At 33.8% G+C, this 25,510-nt stretch overlaps 1 protein-coding gene across 1 annotated transcript in view; it reads right to left on the bottom strand.

Moving 5' to 3' along the window:
• The window catches only part of LOC128983587 (glycine receptor subunit alpha-2-like), a 75,927-nt gene that overhangs the window by 28,050 nt on the left and 22,367 nt on the right, over nucleotides 1-25,510 (bottom strand). The window contains exon 3 of the mRNA XM_054402922.1: nucleotides 3,704-3,771. Coding sequence (XP_054258897.1) covers nucleotides 3,704-3,771 — 68 coding nt within the window. The remainder of the gene's footprint in view (nucleotides 1-3,703; nucleotides 3,772-25,510) is intronic.

Raw genomic sequence — 25,510 nt, 5'->3', positions numbered from 1 at the left:
TAATAATCCCTTACTTTATTAATATATGTTTGTAATTTATGATGTTGGAGAAAACAATAGATAACTGTGTTAAACATATCACGTTCATACATTTCCAGATAGAGTAGTATTTAAAGTGATACTTTTATCAAAATTTTTTATTTGGATATACTAGTCTACAATGCACTTCACGCACAATCCAATTCATTATTGACAATTTGTTTAAATAAAGGCCTGGAGCGGAGGGTAACATTTCGACCACCCAGTTCTGATTAAGTGCCTATGGTTTCCGCCAATTGATGTTAAGTTGAAACAATCAATCAATAATTCAGTTCAGTTGGTATATAGACAATCTGCTAACAAAATAAATGCATCGCACACTTGTAAAATAAGACGGCCAGCCGTTAAAATTTATTCTTGAAACATGCATAGGTAAAATAAAGCGAAAAATGTGAGGTTTTGGCGAGCTTTGCAAGTTTGTACTTTACATTAATTTTATAGTATACCCTCGCCGAGCTCAAGGCGTTTTACTGCCTTTTACTGCTTCGCTCACTCCGCTCGAAAATGTAAACGAAGTATTAAGAAGGAAAGGTCGTTAATGAGTGACATCCGCAGCGTGACGCTTATCAGACGTGCGATCTTACTTTCGTGATGAACCAACTGTCAAAATGTCTTGCGTGACTCTCTATAGTAGCGTCTTGGCTATTTTTAACTCTCCGCATTAATTTCAAAGTGTTGACACAGATACATAAAAGTTGTTGTATTTAGCTGGATGTGAAACAGGTGGCAGTGTTAGTTTATCGCCACAAATCCTTTGTTTGATTAAGAACGAACCATGATATTTTAAAATTAATTGTAATTTCCTAATAGGCCACTTTTTGAATGGACTACGAATTAGGAAGTGATGGAATAAATAAGTACATGACCAAAGTCTGGGAGCAGACGCAGTACTCGCGTAAAAGTGGGGTGTGTTTACTTGTATATTGTATTAACTGCATCATGTCGACTCTTGTTAAAGGGTTGCATTTTCTGACCTACTTACGCAAACAGTTAATAGTGTGTAGGCCTAAACACTACTGTGGTAGTTTATGCAAGTTACGTTACCACGGGATTTATCCCTTGTAGAACGTTTTGTTTTGATAACAGCAAACTAAAAAAATGTCTTTATATGAAATTATTCTCCGTAGTAATTATACTGAAATGACACCCGTGCCTTCGTAAGAGTCAGCCTAGCCTGTTTGATCACTGAGATCGGCGTCGACATCACTCCTGACATAGTCGGAGCTCTGCTCCAGGGAAAGGGAGCCTGTAACTGTATCAATCAGTCACCGAAGGCCATACTTCGGGGGCCTTAGCCTTCGGAAGAAAATAAAAAGGAAATCCTGAGTGGCATAGTTGAAAAGACCTATCCGAAGTAATGTGCTTAACAGTTCCAGGCTCGTGTCCTAGGAGATGAGGGGTTTTTAGCCGGTAGTCCGGGGCAGACATGACATTGAGTATCTCAGTGTGCGTAAACACATTTTATCCTCCTACCCACAAATAAAAATTGAACAAACGTATAATCAAAAAGTCCAGTTCTTTGGGAATTAATACAATATAATTACCATAGTAGCCTAATATTAATTGTGTTAGGTATAAATGGGAAATTTTTATCTAAGTGGGTATACTTGATTAAATTGTTTCTGCTATTAAAATAACTTCAAATTATACTCTTTTTTTGCGAAAGTTTCATTAAATTCACAAAAGATTACTTTGCTCAAAACCACAATAAATGTAACGGTATACAACGAACTATGTTTGACGTTGCAAAACTAAATCTGTATCAGTATCCAATAAGACGACGGAACAAGATGTAGATCCGGCAAATAAGTGACATTAAATGAAGAAGCGAGGCTCAACAATTGTATCAACTCTCTGTGCCGCATCTCTCTCCCACGCTATATATATATTTACATTGATTCGAGATGTGATCTTTCAATATCGTTGTAACTCCTCGTGATACAAAAGTGATAAATAATAATACAACATTGATCACAATACCAACACCATAGCAAACCTGCCGAATCCACGAATTTCTAGCCATGTGCCTGTTTGTATTGTCACTCAAATACTGTATATCGTTACATATTTCAGATTTATTCTTTAACATTAAATAACATTATACTAACTGGTCAAACCTGTTGCTTGAAATCGAGCAATTTTCAAGTGCGGGTATTACACTAATTGTTCCTAATACGTTATTTTTTATGTTGTTGCGAATATAAAGTTTTGTTGCATCGGCCATTCCAATTCGTTCATGATTTAGTCCATTGTTAACTGAGGTGTTTTAAAATCATAGCAACATTTTAGAAAGTTTCTCTATAGGGAAGAGGCTATTACCGTAGGTGGCATTAGGCCCAGGACCGATTTACGTTTTCCATGTTGATGTCTCCAGAGGCCAAAAACACCATTCGTTTAAATTTTTATATGTATATAGGCAAAATTATCTGATTTTGATTAAAATTTTTTTAAAGGTGTAAGGTGGGATAAACTTGAATGAGTTCGTGAACCAGCATGATCGGACCATAGGAACGGGGTTTGATGGGGTAAAAAAATGGGTTTTCTCATTTTTGATCCTCAAACCACAAAATATCCCAATTTCTCTTTAGACCTATTTAAAGAGCTTAAAAATAATAATTTAGTATATCAAAGGGTTTTTGTACGGTTATTGGTAATGGAGAAAATGTTAAAAAATGTCAATTTAAAATTCCCATGTTATTCTTATGGAGAGTATTGTCAAATGTCGTAGTTTGCTTGTTTATGGATATGTTTTGATCAAGCTTGATAGATTTATTTAATTTATACTAAGCTATCAATGTTTTACTAAAAAACACTCTTTATTAGTTTTTCTTGTAGCAGCAAACCTAGGTACAGTACTCCTTAAACCTAATTTTATTTAAATAGATTTGATTCAGAATCAATTCAGACCAATGGAAATTCGCTTAGTCGCCAGGTATGCTGCAGCGGGGGTATTTTAAAATTTATCTTTACAACCTCAATATTTTCCCATAAACTATTAAGACTGTTTGATCTAAATATTTATTTAGGTCAACAATATGTATTTAGGGATTTAGGTATTTAAGTATAACAATCCTTACTAGCTACGGCAATTCTTAAAGTAAACAAATTTCTTGCTATAGCAACATACCTCTTTGAATGGGTTTTGTATAAAGACAGATTACAAACTAGTCTAATTTTTGTGAAGGGAACTGTTATAAAAATATGAAAAGCGACAATGATTATATTATTCGACTCGCATGTAAAACATTATCTCGTCCCAAAATGGGGCTTTCGTGACGAGTATTGAACGATACTTATCACGAAAAAAAAAAATTCTTCATCAAACTTAAACAAAGTATCTGATATTTCGTAATCTATTCATTTTTCGAATCTAAACAAAATACGGCTGTAAAATTAATTTTAGTGTAAAATTCAGCTCATTAAACTTCAGTTGTAACTTTATTGATGTCAGGCAAAGTATTTTTTGTGTAGCAAAAGTAATTTATATGTCAGGAAAAGTCAGCTGATCACTATTTGTTTTTTGAGTATAGAAATTGACGATTTCCGAAGACCTCAGCTGTATGGAAATGGGCTGTTTTCGAATTCAGAGTGATGAAAATAATGTTAATGACGCCGTTTGTTAAGTATATTATTAAAATTAAGGTGTGGTGTATTTAATTGTTACCTCTTTACTTTCGTCGACAGCAGACACCCTGTTGATGAACAACGAAATGGCCACTGTCATATTCTTCTCTGGAACAAAAAATATTTTTTTTAGTTATTTAGGCCTACTATTTACTAAACGATGCTATATTGGAATTGCAACTTGTTGTATCTGCTTATGTGTTAATCATGCGTTTTATTATTGTGAAATATGGACGCATTTAATGTAAAATATATTGTATTTATAATTAAACTAATAAATAAATTATCATGAACTATGATAGTGGTTTATAATAGATCAAAGAGTAGATAATAAAACTAGATCATCACAATTTAATAGCACGCCGGTATCAGCGTAGTCCTAAAGCTTTACGTATATCATATATACTGAAACAAAAAAGTTAATAGACCGGAGGTGTACCTATTTTTTCACAAAAATATATTTAGACTTTTTTTTGTTGAAACACTTGCATTACTTCTGTAACTTTTTTGCAGGTTTCTGTCAAGCGGCTTTGCATTAACCCTAGCGGAGATTTCAACGGAGAAGTAATTTAAAGTTTTTCACTCTAAGTTAAATTCAACAGGGACAAAAATTCTGTGTCAAGATGGCACAAAAGTTGAAGCGTTAAAAATATTTATGTAGTGAAGACACTCGCTTTATCTGATAGAGGAATCCATTAACAAAATATACTTTCGAAAATGGTCTTCGAAATCGGTTTTCAAAATAGATTTAAAAAAAGGTTGATCTATGTTCACGAAAATATTAATCGACAGCTTATAAACAAAATACTGTAATATAAACAAACAACATGAAATATCAGGAACCGTTGCAGATAGAAAACACCATCAATCATAATCAAAGCTCAAATAAAGTACCGTCGAGACAAACGCTGAGCGCAAGATTTGCAGCATTGTGCCGCGGTCGTGGAAGAATGCGTGAGCATTTCTCGGTGAGTGGCCTTGCGATCATTGATTATGGTAATGTGGCCCTTACACAGGCCCGACAACTCCCCCTTAAACACTATAACGACCGTCAATATGTTGAGCAACACGTGTGTATACAATAAATCTCAGCGCAACTGGGGTTTTTATTACAACGTATAAGCTATACAGTACTTAGAAAGACCCATTACAAACAACATAGCAAAATGGGAAAAGGAAGCTCAGAAGTAAATATTTTACAACATGGCCTTTTACTGTGCACATTATACAAGGTGGGGTTTTTTTACTCAATCCAAAATGCAAGTATCGAAGACACGTTTTAATAACAAAACAAGCCCATTTTATGTTGTCATCCCTGTATCCTTTATTTCATTACCAATCAGCTAATATGCGTTGTTGCATTATTTATTTATGAGTTTTAGGGTGATTGGAAATGTTATGTCAATAATACTCAACATAGGGTTTTCGTAAGCTCAAAGATAATGTATTGGGCACTAAATAAGTTTATGGCATGATAGGTTTGAAATTAAGTCTCTATGTGCAGTTCCAGTACCTACAAAATGAACCATTAATGGAATTGTAAAAAAAAATTAAGGATACCAGATCCTAATAAAACCAACAAATGTAGACCTACAATACATATTTCATTTGCGAAAACACCACGTTGAGTGTTATTATTTACAATAAATTCTCAATAACACTAAACCTAACATTAATCGATGCAACAATGCATATAGCTGATCGGAAATGAAGTAAAGGAAATAAGGATACCAACAAATTAAGTTTGTTTTGTCTTTAAAAATCAACGGAAGCTGTATTCATTTGGGTTGAGTAAAAAACACCACAACATAAATACAGTGAGGTCTTGACGTTATATTGTAACTGATCATAAACAAAGTAGGCCTATGTTACTTTAATTTCAATTTTGAAACCTGTAAAATACTACCGACTTCACAGCTGGCTTACTATTGAATTACACCTGAGTAATATTTTACAATTATTATGATGAAGCTGAATCTTTTATGACTAGGAAATAGAGTACACCAAAAATATTAAAAACGTTTGTTGTATTCCACAAAATATATTACCTACAAACTTGCGAAAATTCTAAATATAACTGTAAACCTTCATACGAAGAAAACACTATAATATTACTGCAAAAAGATACCATAATGTACGACAAAAATCAACTCACGTTATTGAAGGCTTACTTCAAAATCAGTAGATATTGTTGTTGTTGTTGTTGTTTGTAATAAATGAAGATAAAACTAAACACGTGGGTAGTGATGTTACAGAAATCAGTATTTAACGGAGAGATTACGACACGTAAGGGAGAAGAGAGAAGGGCCCTCGAGTGAAGAGTCCACCCACTCACTGTGGACCATTGTGTCCTCATCGACGAGCTAGCCCCAGGGTAAGTGGTAGGCCTATCGTGTACGTGCATATTCATCATACTGATCACACTATACTGTATACACACACACACACACACACACACACACACACATATATATACATACTAGCAAACACGTCATGGCATCGATCATAAAAATTTCAATTAAAAAGTTAAATTTAAATCTGATAGGCAAAAAAGAACATATTAGGCCTAAATCCGTTAATATAATCACTTACTGTAATTTAGTTAAGCATGTGTGACTAACAAAGTTATAACTAAAGGAAAACTTCTTAATTTACGACATTAACTGCCCTTCCAGTAAGAGTTTCGGACTACTCACTCTGAAACCAAATGTAAAATATGTTTTTGGCCAGGACTCATCATTTGGCAAATGCATGGCAATTGCTGGCTGGATCCGCCACTTTGTGAAAGTGTGTGTGTGTGTGTTTTTTCTTTTTTTTGGGGGGGGGGGGTTCAGGTGAGTCGGTGGCTCAGAGCAGAAGTAAGAGAGCAGTTTTAAGGGAACTTCTGGACTACGGATAACTCAACTGTTAGCAAAACCGTAACAGAACTAAAGGCATGGTCCGCAATAAAAATTTAAATTTGAACAAATTAAAACTGCAAATCATCCACTTGTGTCACATGTTTTGGATTACACGCTGTTTATTTCTTATGTTGAATGATGAAGAAACTGCTGGTACAAGCTAGTTATATATACAAGCACAGCCAATAATAAATCAAATTCATAACGAGCAATGAGTTTTTTTTTTAACTAGGTTTACTAAAATTGTTGTAAAAAGACGATCCATGATGAAAAAAAAAACAATGAGCAAGAAGAAACTTCTTTTAGTAATATATAGCCACTAAAGAGCCACTTTATTAGACCCTATACTATTCTTAAGTGTTATCTTGGGGAAATAATCTTAAATGAAGTTGAGAAGTCGTGCTTAATGCTTGTACTTAGTTTTATATTGAACGCAGAGCATGTGTGCCAAGATGTTTTGCTCAACCACCCACAACGTTCCCTTCCCAGCAAGCCACAGGTGTGTTTGTAATTCCATCGATTATCCGATCACCCGCCAAAGCTTCACCTATACCCTCCATAAATCCCGTAGCAGTCCTAAGTCACATAAATATAAATGCATGTTTTGCTTATAAAACATGTTTATTTAGGCTTTGTGACAAATTTTGTTGACTCAGATTTGACAATACAGGGTAGAAAAAAAGACCGGGACGGTTAAATATAAAAAAAAAAATGAAGGAGAAGCCTACTAAACTTAGCACACAGTTAACAGAAATTAAATATATTTAAATATAAAAAAGATTCGAAACCCTATAACCCCCTGTTCTGATGACCCGACCCTACTCATCTAAACTCATCTAAGTTCATGCAGCTAGTAAAACAAGTAAAGAGCTACAAATAGTATACAAAGTTCAAAGTATGCATGATTGTATCGCTTTATCAGTATGAACCAGGAACACTTACCCTTTGTGTTGGGATATGTTAAGGAGGTATGAGAAGTGAACAAGTAACACAAGTACAGAGTTACACAAGAAGTGTGTGTGAATGTATCACTTTAACAGGATGCGATACAAATACTTACCCTTTGTGTTGGTACATGTTGAGGAGGTATGTGAAATGATCTAGTAGCAGAAGTAAAGAATTACTCATAAAGTGTGCGTGAATGCATCACTTTATCAGGATGCGATACAAACACTTACTCTTTGTGTTGGTATATGTTGAGGAGGTATGTGAAATGATCTAGTAGCAGAAGTAAAGAATTACTCATCAAGTGTGCGTGAATGCATCACTTTATCAGGATGCGATAAACACTTACTCTTTGTGTTGGTACATGTTGAGGAGGTATGTGAAATGATCTAGTAGCAGAAGTAAAGAATTACTCATAAAGTGTGCGTGAATGCATCACTTTATCAGGATGCGATACAAACACTTACTCTTTGTGTTGGTACATGTTGAGGAGGTATGTGAAATGATCTATTAGCAGAAGTAAATAATTACTCATTAAGTGTGCGTGAATGTATTACTTTATCAGGATGCGATACAAATACTTACCCTTTGTGTTCGTACATGTCGAGGAGGTATGTGAAATGATCTAGTAGCAGAAGTACAGAATTACTCATCAAGTGTGCGTAAATGTATCACTTTATCAGGATGCGATAGAAACACTTGCCCTTTGTGTTGGTACATGTTTGAGGAGGTATGTGAAATGATCTAGTAGCATAAGTACAGAATTACTCATCAAGTGTGCGTGAATGTATCACTTTATCAGGATGTGGCACAAACACTTACCCTTCGTGATGATATCGTGCTACTACAATTACACAAAGTGGTAGGTAATGAAGATGTATTACTGACCCTACTTTCGTGACAAACCTTTGTGGGCCCCATGAATCTCAATAACGACACTAATTTGCATAAGAAATTACTATTTTATTTGTTAAAAGAATATAAAATAAATACACTTTTGTACTATATGTGGTCCCTTCCTCTATAGTACATGGAAATCTATACTATTATATAAAAATCTAATGGTGTCTGTCTGTATGCGTATTACTAATAGGTGCAAAAACTACTGAATCAACTGGGCTTAAATTTTACAAAAATATAGCTACAATACCAAGGACCATTATAGGACTATTCACATTTCGATACTGACCGTAGGCTTTGCCCCTTTGGCTTTAAAAGTTCTGAGGTGAACATTTTAAAAGTAAATATTGATCGGTCTCCATGGCTGTGATGAGAACACCAACAATGTTTGTTTACATTTGCTTTGACATTTAAATATAAACAAGAAGAACTGTTAAACTGCATATTTCACAATTTCAGACAGCTGATACAAAGAAATTAAATATAATATTTTCCATAACTATGAGGTAGGTTTATTTTAATCTAACCTTTTATCATGAATTATTTATTCTAAGACTATGTCAATGATTATAGAAAAAAAAGATTTTATAACCGTTGCTGTATCAACTCCGACTCTGCTTTGGAATTTTTAAAGCGTCTTAAGTTAATAATCTTAAGTGAAAATAATGTTATTGATATGTTTTCATGAAAACAGTATGAAAATTACAATGTATAGATGTTTTGTATGAATTTAGAGGCTAGCCTACTTTAAATAAATTTTAACTGCTTCACGTGTGTTAGATTAACTTAACATAACTTGCACATCAGCCCATCACATGGTTTTTTATATGTATATTTAGGTAAATTAAGTTATTGTGTTTTGCTAAACCCATGCTTAAATTAAACTAAAGAATATCATCAAAAACTAAATTGTACGTTGATTTTTGTTTTATAAAATCTGTTGTATATGTGTAACTATATTTAATTATCAAATGGTAGTACAAAATACTCTTATTTTATCTTAACGTAGCTTTCAGTTCACATTTACTTTATTTGATACATTTATTATTTGTGTTTTGTCACACCACTGATTAAATTAAACCAAGGAAATTATCATAAAACTAAGCAGTACACAGTGTTCTTTTGTTTCTAAAATCAATGAAATATCTGTTACTATGTTTTCTTAATGGTAAGTGTGAAAATGTAAAGGCAATGGACGATGGAACTGATTAAAAGAACTGGTTTGTATATTAAGTTGTTTGTTGATATTTTTGTAGAGTAGAATCAGAGATGCAATGAAACACTGTATTTGCTATTACATTTTTTAGTCCTTGATGCTTTGATAGTCATATTAGTTTTGTCTCCTGTCTTTAATGCTAAATTATTTTTTTGAAATTTGTTATAGTACCTATATAGATATAGTTTCTTTAACATTTCTAAAGACTGAATTGATAAGGCACAGCAATATTTGTAAAGTTTATAACAGCTGACTTAGTTTTGCTAATTATTTATTGTGAGTGAAAAACTGAAGATGAAAGGATTTGTGATTTAATATAAAGAAGAGTTTAATATAAAGATATTTAAATTTAATAATTAGTATTTTTGCAACTTCAAAATTGAAATTGAAAATGTCAATAATAAATTAAAAGATGTGTAAAAGGGAGATGAAGGTAAATCTGGTAAATCATGTAGGCTATCTCAAAGTTTTACTCGAAGATTTGGTCAGTTTTTCTCATATCAGCCTACACAAGATTTAAAATACCCTTGCCGCAGCAAACCTGCCGACTAAGCGAATTTCCATTTGTATGAATTGATTTTCAATTAAATATATTTTAATAACATTAGGTTTAACGAGTACCTAGGTTTGCTGCTACAAGGAAACTAATAAAGTGTGTTTTTTAGTAAAATATTGATAGCTTAGTACAAAATAAATAAATTTGCACAGTTTAATCAAAATATATCTATAAACAAGCAAACTACATTTGACAATAATATTCTCCAAGAGAATAACATGGGAATTTTAAATTTACAATTTTTTAAATTTTCTCCGTTACTTATAACCGAACAAAAATACTTTTATATACTAAATTATTTGTTTTTTTTAAGCTCTTTAAAAGGGTCTAAAGAGAAATTGGAAAATTTTGTGTTTTGAGGGTCAAAAGTGAGAAAAACCAATTTTTACCCCATAAAACCCCCCGTAAAGCCCCGTTCCCATGGTCCGATCATGCTGGTTCACGAACTCATTCAAGTTTATCCCGCTTTACACATTTTAACCAAATTTCATCAAAATCGGACAAAAATTACTCAAGTTATCGCGTTCACGGACGTATATATATATATATATATATATACATATATAAAAATTTGAACGAATGGTGTTTTTGGCCTCTGGGGACATCAAAATGAAAAAGTAAATCGGTCCCGGGTCTAGGTCTTACCGTGCCACCTACGGTAATAGCTACTTCCCTATAGGGAAATTCGCTAATAATCAAAACCAAAATGGTGGTATCCACTACTTACCAGATTTAAAATTCATAACTTAAACGTTTCTATTAAGGCCATAAAAGTTGAATTTTGTTTCTAAAAGCGTTGGCGGATGTGTAACTATTATGTACAAGAGATAAAGATTAAAATGTCTCTATTTTGTGTCCTCTTCCCGTTGCAAAGCACGGGTACAACAGCTAGTACTTTATAATGAATCATTCCTATTATAAACTAGCCGTACTAACTGTGCTTCGCAACGGAATAGAAAAACATGGTTCTTCAGATCTGCTAACTTAATTATTAGAAACAAAATTGTATGACAGTTAAAAAAAATGTATGACTACAGTGTGACACTAGGAGTGCCAGGTACAGAACGACTGAGTCGATAGACAGACTATCCAACTGTCGTGGTGTATCTTCTGTAATCAGTTGATAGACTCACAGACACCGTCTCTCTCTCTCTCCATCTGTATAGATACAGTCAAAGTATTTGTGGACGAGTGACGAGTGGGACATGACAGAACAGTGTGACACTAGGAGTGCCAGGTACAGAACGACTGAGTCGATACATAGACTGTCCAACTGTCGTGGTGTATCCTCGGTAATCAGTTGATAGATTCACAGACACCACATGTCTCTCTCTCTCTCTGTATAGATACAGTCAAAGTATTTGTGGACGAGTGACGAGTGGGGCATGACACAACAGTGTGACACTAGGAGTGCCAGGTACAGAACGACTGAGTCGATATATAGACTGTCCTACTGTCTTGGTGTATCCTCGGTAATCAGTTGATAGACTCACAGACACCACATGTCTCTCTCTCTCTCTGTATAGATACAGTCAAAGTATTTGTGGACGAGTGACGAGTGGGGCATGACACAACAGTGTGACACTAGGAGTGCCAGGTACAGAACGACTGAGTCGATATATAGACTGTCCTACTGTCTTGGTGTATCCTCGGTAATCAGTTGATAGACTCACAGACACCACATGTCTCTCTCTCTCTCTCTCTGTATAGATACAGTCAAAGTATTTGTGGACGAGTGACGAGTGGGACATGACACAACAGTGTGACACTAGGAGTGCCTGGTACAGAACAACTGAGTCGATATATAGACTGTCCTACTGTCTTGGTGTATCCTCGGTAATCAGTTGATAGACTCACAGACACCACATGTCTCTCTCTCTCTCTCTCTCTGTATAGATACAGTCAAAGTATTTGTGGACGAGTGACGAGTGGGGCATGACACAACAGTGTGACACTAGGAGTGCCTGGTACAGAACGACTGAGTCGATAGACAGACTGCCCTACTAACTGTCTTAGTGTGTCTTCTGTAACCAGTTGACAAACTCACATACAGTTCATGTATCTTTTACCAGATTTCCTTATAGGGATGAAGTCACTACCACCTAAGGCATGGAAAGACATATTACTGGGACTGTTATTTTAATGGTGCCAATAACCCTGCTCGAAAATGTTGGTACATGTATAATATATACATAACTGTCTGTTTGTGTATGTGAACACGATAACTTGGGAACATATTACAATTTTGGTCCAACTTTAATGAAATTTGGCTTGGACGTGTAGGGATGGAGTCACTTCAATAAGTTCGCGAACAAGCAAGATTGAGTAAATAAACGGTATCAGCAATCTGACACATACTTTCTCCCATAAGTTTGTCAACAACCTTTATCATGTGTAAGCGGTGAGAGTAAATATACAGAAATGGGATTTGTACAATTTTGTTCAGAATTTAAAGGAATATAACATGCTAAATTTTTATCAAAATCGTTTTGGGCCATTTTTGGGAAAATCCGATTTTTCTGTTATTTTATGGAGGTTTTATGGGAAAATGACATAATTTACATTAACTTTTGAACCGTAATGTTTACAGAAATGGGATTTGTACCATTTTGATCAGAATTTAAAGGGCTACAACATACTAAATTTTTATCAAAATCGTTCGGGCCATTTTTGAGAAAATCCGATTTTTCCAGTTTTTTATGGGTTTTTATGGAAAAATCCCCATAAAAAATCAAAATTTCAAAAAAATGAAAAAACCGCCTGGAGATACCACGGATTAGAACCTACATACCAAATTTCATTGAAATCGGACCACAGGTGTAGTCCCTAGCTCTGTACACATCCAGACACACAGACACACACACACACACACACAGACATCACTTCGAAAACCACTTTTTTGGGTCCAGGGGGACCCAAAACGAATATATCCTCTCAAAACTCAAACTCGAAAATTTTGACGAAAACAATACTTTCTCCATATACTATGGTATAGGGGGAGAAAGTAAAAATGGGATTTTATGGATAGTTAATTAAAAATGTTTCATGTTTTTTATAAAATATTTTTTTTCTCAATTTTTTACACATATAAAAATCCCAAATTTTCATAAAAGCAATTGTGTGAAGAGGTAAAAGACCTATTATTTTGTTTATGAACAATGTGTTTCAATGACAAGAGGGGAGAAAATGCGACACGAGTGGTAATTTAACAGTAAGATCATATGAAAATTCGTTTAGTCTGCATGTTTGCTACGTCGGGGGTAGTTTTATTCAAATAGGAAACACGAGTTTATTCATTTGATAATAATAATTTGTTTTATTAAGAATAAACTAATAATTATTTAAATTCACGATGGATATTATTTTACTATTGCTAATGGTTTGGAAATTAAAGTATGTATATGTATGAAGATGGGTGAGAAATGGTACGTTCCCCAGTTCTAACCAACATTGAGCTAATAGATATCTAACCTCTTAGTTTGAGCAGAGGTCTTTAAAAAGCTACGAGGTGTACATTTTATATAAACGATATAAGTTTATATAAGATTTTCTTTTGTTTGATATAGGTTTGTTTCGACTTAACGTAAAAAAAGCAATGTTAGTGACTCAGACTTAACAGTATTTAATCACTAGGGCCTAAAGTGACTTTTTGCCCTTGCGATGAACTATATTTTTCGTCGTATTGCATCAAATTAAAAAACTAAGCTAGAAAACGAAATAATTTTTATGTAAAGATAAACCGCTCAAAACGACTTCAAGCTTGTTTTCAATTCCGCTAATGCCTATAAGTAGTTGTTTAGTAAGTAATTCAATCATTTCGTCTATTACGATTGTGTTACAGTACATTATACCATCGATATGTAACGATCGACAACAATAGCCTATACCTAATAAATCAATCGATTAATTATTTCGATCGATACAATTGCCACAATCGAACTGTTTACAACTGCTGATTTTTACTCCCTAGAGAGTAAAAATCCTACTTTAGACCCGCAACGCAGGAATTAAAAACTGCTGTTTTTGCTGCAGTATGACGAAACAAATTATATTATGTTATATTCGGTAAACTCTGACAAATCAAAACAAAATTATATCTCTTAGAGTTTTGTGGTGTTTAAGTCTTCCTTAAACAGTAGATTCAAGTTGTTTCAAAGCTCTAACTCCATGAAACTAGTTAGCAGCTGTTGTAAGGGACTACGTAAACTTTACATCGTGCTATAGCTAGCCATACACCAAAGTAGCCAATAGTTGTTTTATGGTCCGTGCAGTGTATTGTTCAAGTTTAAGCATAAGGGATCCTAGAGGCTTCACATTAAACTTTGCGACTGTGTAAATGTGTTGGTGGGGGGGGGAGGGGGTAAACAACTACTACTTTACAACATTGTGGAGGTTCAAACCTTTAAAATAAGTTTAATTAGTATAAAACTGGTCAGTGTATGTCAATGATTAAAATCCTATAATGTCACTTATTTCAACTATAAGATCGTAGGGCGATGTTTCTATTTAAAAACAAAACCTATATATTTGTCTATTCTACACATTGTGCAATAATGGAAAGAAACTAATGAGCTAGGCCTTGGGTTGTTGGAAAACTCACCACACCACCCGTGTAAATAGCAGTCATGAGAATCAGATAAACCTCAAACCTATGCATTCCTTAAAATATGAGCCATAGGTAAACACGTAAATTATTCTTATAACATAAAAAAATTTCAAAAATAAGTTTAGGGTTTTGCTAAAAATACAAAAACAGTTTTGTAGTGAATTTACTGCGCAAAACTTAAGAAAGAAAAGTGAGGTTTAAAGTTTCGAGGTCGTTTGGGGTGTCATTAAGTCTTTGTAATATCTCAGCGGTGATTTCAACCACTTTATTTTATCAGTCGATTTTAATAAAGTTTGGTAATGTTAAACCACAACTTTACAAGAGACGAACCAAAGGTTTTAGCGCTTAATAGGTTTTTTGGTTGCATAACGGGGACCTATTAATAAAACACATTGATATTTCAAGTTATAGTTAGATTGTTTCATTTTAATGGCCAGTCTAAATTATTTATTAATAAATCACCAGCCATATTGAGTATTGTAAATCATGTGTTATAATACACAGTACATAACACTCGATGGAAAAAAAACAATAAATTAAATGTTAATTACATTTTAATGACAAAACTACAGATGTTTTTAGTATAGTTGGTTATTATAATATTGTTGTTTGTGACAATCATTGTAGTTGATATTTAATAAGACAATGACAACCCCACTAAACATTTGAATACTACATATTTTTTAGAAAATTACTTCTTTTAGAGACAAGTTTTACAATCAGGTCTGGTTTCTAACCTTAAACAGCTGCTGTTTTCCTATCAATCACACAAGAGACATTATAACTACCGGTTGAGCACGACATCCACTTATCACCCAGTAATAAACCTTGTTATTTTTATAAGAAGACGCAAGGCCACAATAAGGTATAGCCACAACATGTGGATGTGGATTCACTGTTGTTTGTTTACAGAGGTGATGCACTCGCGTAATTTGCGGCGTAAAATGTCTCTTTGTATCTTGATCCAATTTTTAAATTTAGAGTTGTATTAATTTGTTGTCAAAACGCAATCTCGATGACTAGACCAAAAGCTGTGTTGACGCGCCACAGCGTGTGCAAGTGGATTCACTGTTGTTTGTTGACAGAGGTGATTGCATGACGTCATAATCGATGATGTTTTACCACCGCTTCACCCCCACCCTGTATGTACCACGCTATGTGGTAACCAGTGGACAGACTGAAACGTAAATCAACCATACAGTCAAGAGCAGGCGTTTGTAGGTAACGTATTTCCACCGTCGATGTATAATATACATCGATTATTTCCACACGCTTTATCCTAACAACGCGTCGGCTATTAAAGAAAGTTTTACTGTATGTCATTTTAAAACGTAACTTTAGAAGAATAATCATTCTAAACGAGTCTCGATTAAATTCTACTGAAATGAATAAATGATAATGATAACGGTCTAGGCTGATATATGATATAGTTTCGGCGAGACAAAAATTAATTTACATTTAACCTCAGCTGTTAACTATTATTGAAACATCTTCTCGAAAAATTTGGTAAATGGACAGTATTTAACCATAGTTATAGCAAATAAATGGTATCATCAATCTGACACATAGATCCTCCCGCTAAGCATCTCAACAAGCCTTTTCATGGTGCGGCAAACGCTTACCAGGATACAGCTAATTTATAAGATGCTGTGTTAAGAAATAGCTGTAGTCGTTTAGATAATACCACTTTTAATTAGCTAAAACAATGAGCTGTTGTAATTATTTGTTAACAATGAGAGCAAATATATATCTAAGTACACCGGAAACATGATAACAAATCATTTATATCGTCAAAATAGCTCTTTGCGTTATCAATCTGTGTATCGAATTTCAATTCACTACAAAAGCCTGATAATATTGGCCCAAGTAGTAGAGAATTAGGAGAGCCTTTTTGTGAGGAGCAAGTGGAACAGCTTTTTTTATTGGTTTTAGGTTAATTAATGGCGAATTTACTTAATTCTTGTGATTACACTCATAAAGATTTAGATTATTTTCATCAAGGTACCAAGGGTTATTTAAATTTTGTAGATACTGAAACATTTACAAGATGGTAAATCAAAAATAAATAAAAAAAATTTAAATGACAGTCGATTTCAAACAGTATTAACAGTTTATCACTAGAGGCCCAATTGGAAACTCGTCCTTAAGTAGAGGCGATTTAAAAGTATTTAAGAAATTTTAAATGTTTCAGAAATTTTAAAAGATTCAAATTTAAAGTTAAACAATGTCAAAACATTTCTTTTAAAACGAATTGTAATACATACACGTTGGTTACAGAATATTAAAATGTTTTTAGTAACTACTGACACAACTGGCGTGTACCTGAGCAGTACCAGCACTTTCCTTGTATCCTGGGTGTTCTCTTGCACCTGTATGGGACATGTTCAAAGTTTGTTGGCTCCTTTGATCCCAACAGCTTGTTGAGGAAGTTAGACATTGTTTAGCATGGTCGTTAAAACTTGAGCATAACATCTCACTGTGAACCATGATACCCTAAACATTATTTTCATAGAATTTGAAGTAATTTTAAAATTAGGCCGCGTTTGTTGGTTGCGTATATGTTTAATTAAAAGTTACATCTATGGAAGTGTGTCATGATAACTATTATTAAGAATGGCATTGCATCTTGGTCCTAATTATTTCTTAAGGGCTGAGTTAATTTACATTTTAAATAAATAATAGTTATTGTTATACAGTTGTTGTTATACAAAAAATACATCCCTACCGACTCTATCCAGACAGCGCACTACAACTTAGGTAAGCACGACCTGCTATACCCGTGCTACAACGGGAAGAGTACACGGACAAAAATAATACGGTATGACATCTATCATTCGTTTTAGTAACAAAACTTAATACTACCGCTTAGTTTGGTACCTAAATCATTTTTTTCCTTCAATTTAGGTAAACCAGAATATCTCTAACTTGAATAATTTATATATATATATTAAGTTTTGTATGGTAAAAAGTTAAGACCTTATTGTACTTACTTTAGTTCAATGTTTGGGGATCAAAGTATAATATAATCGTGAAATTTGCCATAAACTAAATAATTATACTATTTTTTATGTATTCCGTAGTGGTTGTTGGTAAATAGATTATTCCAGAACTGCTTTTGACGTAAAGATAATATATATATATATATATATATATATATATATATATATATATATATATAATATTAACTTTTTACCATACAAAACTTAATATGTTCATAATACAGTACATGTAACATAACCTTTACACTATTGTCAAAGTAAATGATAACAAAGTTTGACGTAGGTAAAGTTTCCATGATATCTGCAGATACGACCCTGTCATCACATTTGACACCCTTAACTTGACACTTACTAACCTCGTTGTTTACAGATAACACTATCAACTCCACATTATAAGTCGCATACAGCAAATTACTCTGCTTGAATTAGCGGCAAATGATGAAGCTTAGATCATTTCATTTATGTGTGTTATTTACATGTACAGGTTGTTTATTAATTCCACCGTAGAAATAGCAATCATTACTCAATAGGCGTATTGTTGTACATTGATCAAACTATCATCCCACAATATCAGTTGAACATAACATTCCTCTGATTGTAGCAGTTGTATTTATGTAGGTAACCACAGGGTAGAACTGTACGTTATCTGCATGTATTTTCAATAACACATGTCCAATAACAATTACCTTCACATTACAATTTGATACTAAACTGTCACATTGCTCACTGATAAACATGTAATCTAATATTATCAGTTGCAATGCATGGTGGGTGTGCGGGGCACATAGTACTGTATTGATTGTTTGATAACTTGTATTAATTGTAAATGTAATAGACTAAAATGGCAGTATTAACTTATTAACTATATCGTTAATATTGTAATACCTAATATATTTTTTACATGATGAGTATCCTCATCAACAATGTGTATAGCAATGTGGTTGTTATATTTGTCAACACGTATATTGCCCATATCACACAGGTTTTATACAGTGCTATTCCATTCAATTAAAACTACATTACAGGGTGAATATTATAAGATGATGTTTTAGTAGCGAGAAGAATCAAGGATGGATGAAAGAATTATTTGTTAGCGTAATAAAAATTACGTTGGTTGTTAGTTGGCCAGAAATCATTTATCAAAGCCTGAATGATCAGGGGAAGTCATATAAGCGTTTTCTTATTTAATGTCTGTATCTGTCACATAAACAATCAATAAGGCACTTTTACCATGATTAGGCCTACTCCATTCTATAATCAAATAAGTTATCGAATAATATTTTTCGTCGTCAATCGTAACTCGTAGGAATTGCATTACTCATAGAGGTTAAAATTAATAATTATCCATTCTATAACTCCATGTTTAGTAGAAGCACAGTCACAGAGGTGCACGGTGAGTCGGTGCCTCAGTAGGTAGCACACTGTCCCGAAGCCCGCGACTGAATTCTACAAGAGTAGGCATACAGTTACATCACAGACAATATAATACTTTAATGTTTATTCCATTGTCTGTGGTTACATTGTACTGGCCCAACTAATAAGTTTTACGCTCAGTCCAGAGGCCTACGTGAAAGAGAAAATGCAACGTAAACAAGTGGCAGTCAACCTAAACAAATGTATCCCCTAATATTTTCCAGTAAGTATTCAATGAGAAAAAAAGCAATAATGATTGCTGAACGTGGAATGCACACGCACAGCCCAAGTGTTTTATTGGTTTGTTACGAAGGCAATCTGATGGTTTTCGTAAGCCTAACGTGCGTAACATTGCGTGGGTCGCTGCGTGCTGCGTGCCACGAGACATTGCCCTACATAGGCTACACAGCTCCGGCACAACGCGATGGTTTATTCTAAAGAAAACGGCCTGTAACAACCGTAACAATTATTAGGAACTAATTTATTAATATTTTCCAGTTAGTAAACTATATGATAAAACTATATGCTGGTAAAACTATAATACTATCTACAACCACAAGTACTTTTCGGTACTTTGGATTATACCGACTACGCCCAATAAAAATTACCTAACCTAACCCAACCCAAGAGTGGACTATATTTTCGGTTAGGTTTGAAAGATTTTGTTATTTAAACAAATTATAATCTTATTTGGAAATTGATTTTACGGTGTAGTCGGTATAATACCAAAGTACCATTTTTCGTTGGGTAACATTGGAATGAACATGGATTTTACTATACCTAGAGAATATTTACTCATACCGTACGTTTAACCACCGAAAGATTTATCGAGTAACATATTTTTCACTGAAATAATCCGATATATTTCCTTCCCATCTCAAAACCGTATTACACTTGGGTGGTTTATTTTGAACGTTGTCGTATGTTGTTACAACGGATGACTTGTTGACACGGCTGATTGGCTGACGGTGACGTCATGTTTTATGATCCCCCACATGATGTACATGTATCGTCAGCATCTTGTAACCCAAGGTTAATCCGTTTGGTTAACACACTAGCCTTGTCATGTACAGTAGGTAACAACCAACATAGAGGTACTAGAAACAGCTTGGCCTAACGGCCTACTGGCTTAGCGGAAATCATAATTTTTAAAGTCAAGGTAAGGGTTTGAATGAATGGTTTTGCCGATGTACTTGTTTAAATAATAGATAATGCTGAAAAAAGACCATTAGTTGAAATTTGTTTTTAAATCACCTTATTTAAGAATTTGCAGCGTTTATATTTTAATTAACATTCTCTTTGACTTATAAGTATGAACTTATTTTATTTAAACAAATACACATTTTAATAATTGAGTGTAATTGTGTTAACCCCAATGTAAATGAGGCATAATCTTTTGAAACTCTATTGTAATGATGTCATTTAAAGTATTTATATATGTTATTTGGTTATTAGGTTATATTATACAAGTGTTTTGCTGTGTGGATAAAACTTAGATGTTGTAAATTGTTCTTTAACGTATTTGTTTGGTCAAGTATTTGGACACAAGTAACTCCCTGGACTGGTCCTTGTTTGTAACTTAAACCCACTAAACACTGTTTTACCATCCTCAATACTTTTCATGACTGCTGAAAAATAATAGTGATTTACTTAAATCTAACAAAAACTTCTACATTTTTATGTCAAATTATAAAACATGGTTCAATAAAAAAAAATTAGGCACTGAACGTTTTTCTTACCCAAGAGTTCTCAATGTCATGGTGTTAAGATTTTGCAATATGAATGTTGTCAATAATTTTTTTTCCAGGTAGTTTCGTTGTTCTTACAATTATAAAGTTACTTTGTTAATAAATAAGTTCAGTACAATGAAGTATCTTATGCAAATAAGCTTCATAAAATTAATATACACGAGATAGAGGGTGACAGGTTCAGGAGCATAAAAGTAATGATCATTAAAAGACTCCACAATTTTTAATGGGGGTTTTAATCTGTTTAACAACGAATAGGACATTAATGTAGCTGGTGATAGCACGAGACAAATCTACATACAAAAGCCAGGTGTTCAAGTGAAGCTGTTATAGGGTCCTTTTTTGTTGTTGTCAAATCATATTTTACAATACATCTTTAGTTTACTTTTGTTTATACATTTTGCTAAAAGGACATTTTATTTTGTATTATAAGTAGATCAGTAAAAAAATGGAAAGAAACAAAGCAAATTAGCCTATATGAATTGTCTAGAGAAAAAGAAACTTAGGAAAAACAACAACATTATTTTTTAACACTGTGGCAATGGCACGGGGATTTGCGTGGTTTGGGAGTATCATACTATGACCTTTCTACCCCTCCCCCCTTTAACCACCCCTATGCCTTACTTGGCTTATATCTAGCTTTATCAACAAGGCTCTTGGCCAAGCATCTAGGCTTCTCACTCTTGATAATCGACCAATTAAAATATGTTATGAAGATAATCTTGGCCTCATGATGGACATAATTTTAAAGTGGAACCTAAATCCTAGGAAATTCAGCGTGTTGACTTCGGTATATGTTATCCTCCCTTCCCCCCCCCCCAAAAAAAAAAAAAAACAACTCAAGTTATTTAAAACTATGTTCTTTCACACGCGAATCATCGCACGCCGCAGTACATCATGAACTTAAAAAAGATGTCAGTTCGGTAAGATTTTTTAATTAAAATATTTTATAAAATAGTGCAATATATAAAAGAAGAATAGGTGAAGCATTTGTTTTGAAGTCCAATTTTAAATAGATGATGTCCAGTTATAAGTGTTGAACATAAACTACTTGGTAATTGTGATTGTATGACGCTCATTTGAGGTTCACAACCGTAGTAAGAGGATGATGTTGAACACTAATGACCGGATACCCTGTAGGCCTATAACAGTGTTCTCATAACGTGTCTAGTGACTTATATTTTAAGTATGCAGTAATATATTTTCTGTGCTCTTCTATAGTTTTTTGTGTAACTAATGGGCGAAGTGGCACTTTGCTGCACACGAGATAAATGTTTACGCACGAGCCGTAGGCGAGTGTGGAGAGTTTCTAGAGTGCAGCAAAGGCAGTTTGCACTCGCGTTACACATTATATTTTCCCTACACTTACTATAAGGCATATATATAATTCGTCTTTCGAACACTGTACAACATGTTCTTAGGTTACGTTAAATTCAAACATTAAACGAAATGGGCAACGCTACACCAGCTGATCGTAGTCGTAATATCATTAAGTGCTGCAAACTTATTTTCAAGCGTACACGAATTATGTGCCTAATAAAATCATGTTGTTTTGGTTGGAATACTGGTGTGTGGTAAAAATACTTTGCGGCAAAAGTAAAAAGTGTGTGGCAAAAGTAAGTAGATGCAGCAATTAGCAACTTTCTGTGCTATAATAAGTGCAAGGAAGGCCACTTGGCCAGGTGACTATAGGAAAAATATTTTAACTCTAGTCTTGTTTTTATTTCAAGACCAAAGATTATTTTTAGTATGCGTAAAAATTACGTATTGACTAGGTACAACGTTTAATAAAAGTACACGACACTAATAAAGGAGTTTTGTTGACAAAAATAGACAAAAAATACGAACGAATTTTTCTAATAGTCTTAATTTAGCTGCACTGCTTTACCAGCAATCAAAGAATTGCAAAAAAAGATTATTTGTTATACAGTATTTTTAATTCCCTAATCTATCAATGCAAGTGGATTGAAGAGAGGCGGCTAAAATCGTTGAGGATGTAAGTCAGTCAGAGCTGCTTATAAGAGTAATACTTTTGGGTTATTGATTTGAGAAGTTTTGCTTTCAAAAGGTATGTAGTCACGAACTATGTGTCTCCTGTATGAGAATCTATGCATGCCCAATCGTCGCTTGTGTCTACAAAGCAGCATTTCCTTTAAATTAATTCTTAGGAAATAACGTAACATGATTATTTTATTTTCAACTTAGCATATTTAGTATTTTTATTTCTTGATATTTCTTGTGGTGGACTCGTAACGTTAACATATAGTTTATATATTCTTTCGTTGGATACAATTAATGGAATTGATAAAACAGTAAATATTTTCACAATTTGATAACTCAATACTGTATGTTTCTTTTTGAAGTACTCCACACATTCAATGGGCTTTGTCTATATATGGTAAGGCAATAAAAACTCTCCCTAGATGTCTCTTAATTCAGTATTTCTACATTAAATCTTAGGTATATTGTCCAACTTGGCAGATTTTACCAAACGATTATGTTGTACCTAACAACTTGTATAACGATTTGCTACATTCCATATTGGGATACATATAGCGAGTAGCATGCGAAGCAGGTGAGTTGAATAACTAGGATCACTGGTTTATCGAACGTATAACCTTATCTATGGTATAACTTAACTTGAGTAAACACATGGGCAAACATCATCCAAAATGAATACAAAGTAACTTATCGCATGTCACCAAAAGACTGTCCTGGAAGAAACAGATTGTAAACAGATCATGTCACACGTCGGCTCTATTTATCCATAACAAATCTCAAGTTTACTGACGCAATTAGCAAAACATACAACATAATTCAAAATGTTATCAATGTAAGCGTTTAGATTTTCTCGCCTTTAATAAAATATTATTAACGATAGGATACTCAAGGATATAAGTTCGAGAGTATTTATAACCAACCAATAGTATTAAAAATGAAACACCGCATGGAGCATGAACCGCTAGCAATACACTGGATAAATCAGCTTATTGGTCATGTACAGGGTGGCTGAAAAGTAACTTGCACCCCCCCTTAACTTTTCAACCATTTGAGATATTTTAAATCGGTTTACGGCAACCTTCTTAGATATGAGGGGCTACAATAATTATGGTCAATTTTGAAAATTTTGCTCTTAGGGGTAGTGGGGGTAGGGGGTAGCTCAAAATTTTTAAAAGACAAGTACAGTCGAGTTTGGTATCATTTTGTAGGTCTTGACAAAACATAACAATTAACATAAATAAAATAGAAATCAGACAATTAATAACAAAATGGCAGTTCAAAATTATTTTAAATAACCATTGTCTCAATCATTTTTAGCTGCCATTTTGTTGTTATTGCTCCGATTTTTATTTTATTTATGTTAATTGTTATGTTTCGTCAAGACCTACAAAATGATACCAAACTCGACTATACTTGCTATTTGAACATTTTGAGCTACCCCCTACCCCCGATACCCCTAAGGGAAAAATTTTCAAAATTTACCATAATTATTGTAGCCCTTCATATCCAAACAAGTTGCCGCAAACCGATTTCAAATATCTAAAATAGTTAAAAATTTTAAGAGGGTGCAAGTTAATTTTTTCCACCCTCATGGCTATTTGGATTTGAAACGTTTTAGGGTGCCATTTTGTTATTAGTGAACCGATTTTGGTTTTCTTTATGTCAATGTTTATGTTTCGTCAAGACCTGTAAAATGATACCAAACTCGACTATACTTGTCATTTAAAATTGTTGAGCTACCCCCTACCCCCGATACCCCTAAGGGAAAGATTTTCTAAATTGACCATAATTATTGTAGCCCCTCATATCTAAAAAGGTTACCGCAAACCGATTTAAAATATCTCAAATGGTTGAAAAGTAAAGGGGGGGTGCAAGTTACTTTTCAGCCACCCTGTATATTAAAATAAATGGCTTTTTCTACAGTTACCTAACGATGTACATGTTCTCTCACTTATTTGAGAAAGCAAAGTGGCCAGTTTGCTCATCAGTGAGACAATGTTAACATTGTCTTACTCTAATTACTTTGTCTCACCCACTCCAGATTTGCAACGTGAAGGCACGAAATAGTGAGCGCGTAACATGCAGAAAAGGTCGTATGCGCGCGAAATACGTTGGCATCAGCTGGTTAGCTGATGTACTGTTGTATCATTAAATGTAATATTAAAAGTTTACTTTGTGTAAAAATATATCACGTTTAAATACCAATTTATTTGTTTTATGGCAACTGTAGGAAAAATATAATGTGGAACTCGAGTGCAAAGTGAAATTGCCTTACTCGAGAAACCACCAGTAAGTATTTCTCTCGAGTGAGTCAATTGCTCCCTTTGCTCACTAGTTGCACTAATAACTATTTCGTCATACTGCAGCAAAAACAGCCATTTTTAATGCAAGCATTGCGGATCTAAAGAAGCGTTTTTACTCTCTATGGAGTACAAATCGTTTTAGCCGCTAGACAGTAAAAATCAGCATTTGTAAACAGTTGTAAATTTCGACAATCGTATCGATCGAAATTGTTTATCGATTGATTTGTTTTTGTCGATCACTCGACATATCGATGTTGTAA

The sequence above is a fragment of the Macrosteles quadrilineatus genome, unplaced genomic scaffold (genome assembly GCF_028750875.1).
Source record: "Macrosteles quadrilineatus isolate MER2022 unplaced genomic scaffold, UCM_ALF_1.0 Scaffold_1__1_contigs__length_201487025, whole genome shotgun sequence".
Classification (NCBI taxonomy): domain Eukaryota; kingdom Metazoa; phylum Arthropoda; class Insecta; order Hemiptera; family Cicadellidae; genus Macrosteles; species Macrosteles quadrilineatus.
Note: the sequence above shows the minus strand (reverse complement) of the source record. Positions and strands in the feature narration are given on the sequence as shown.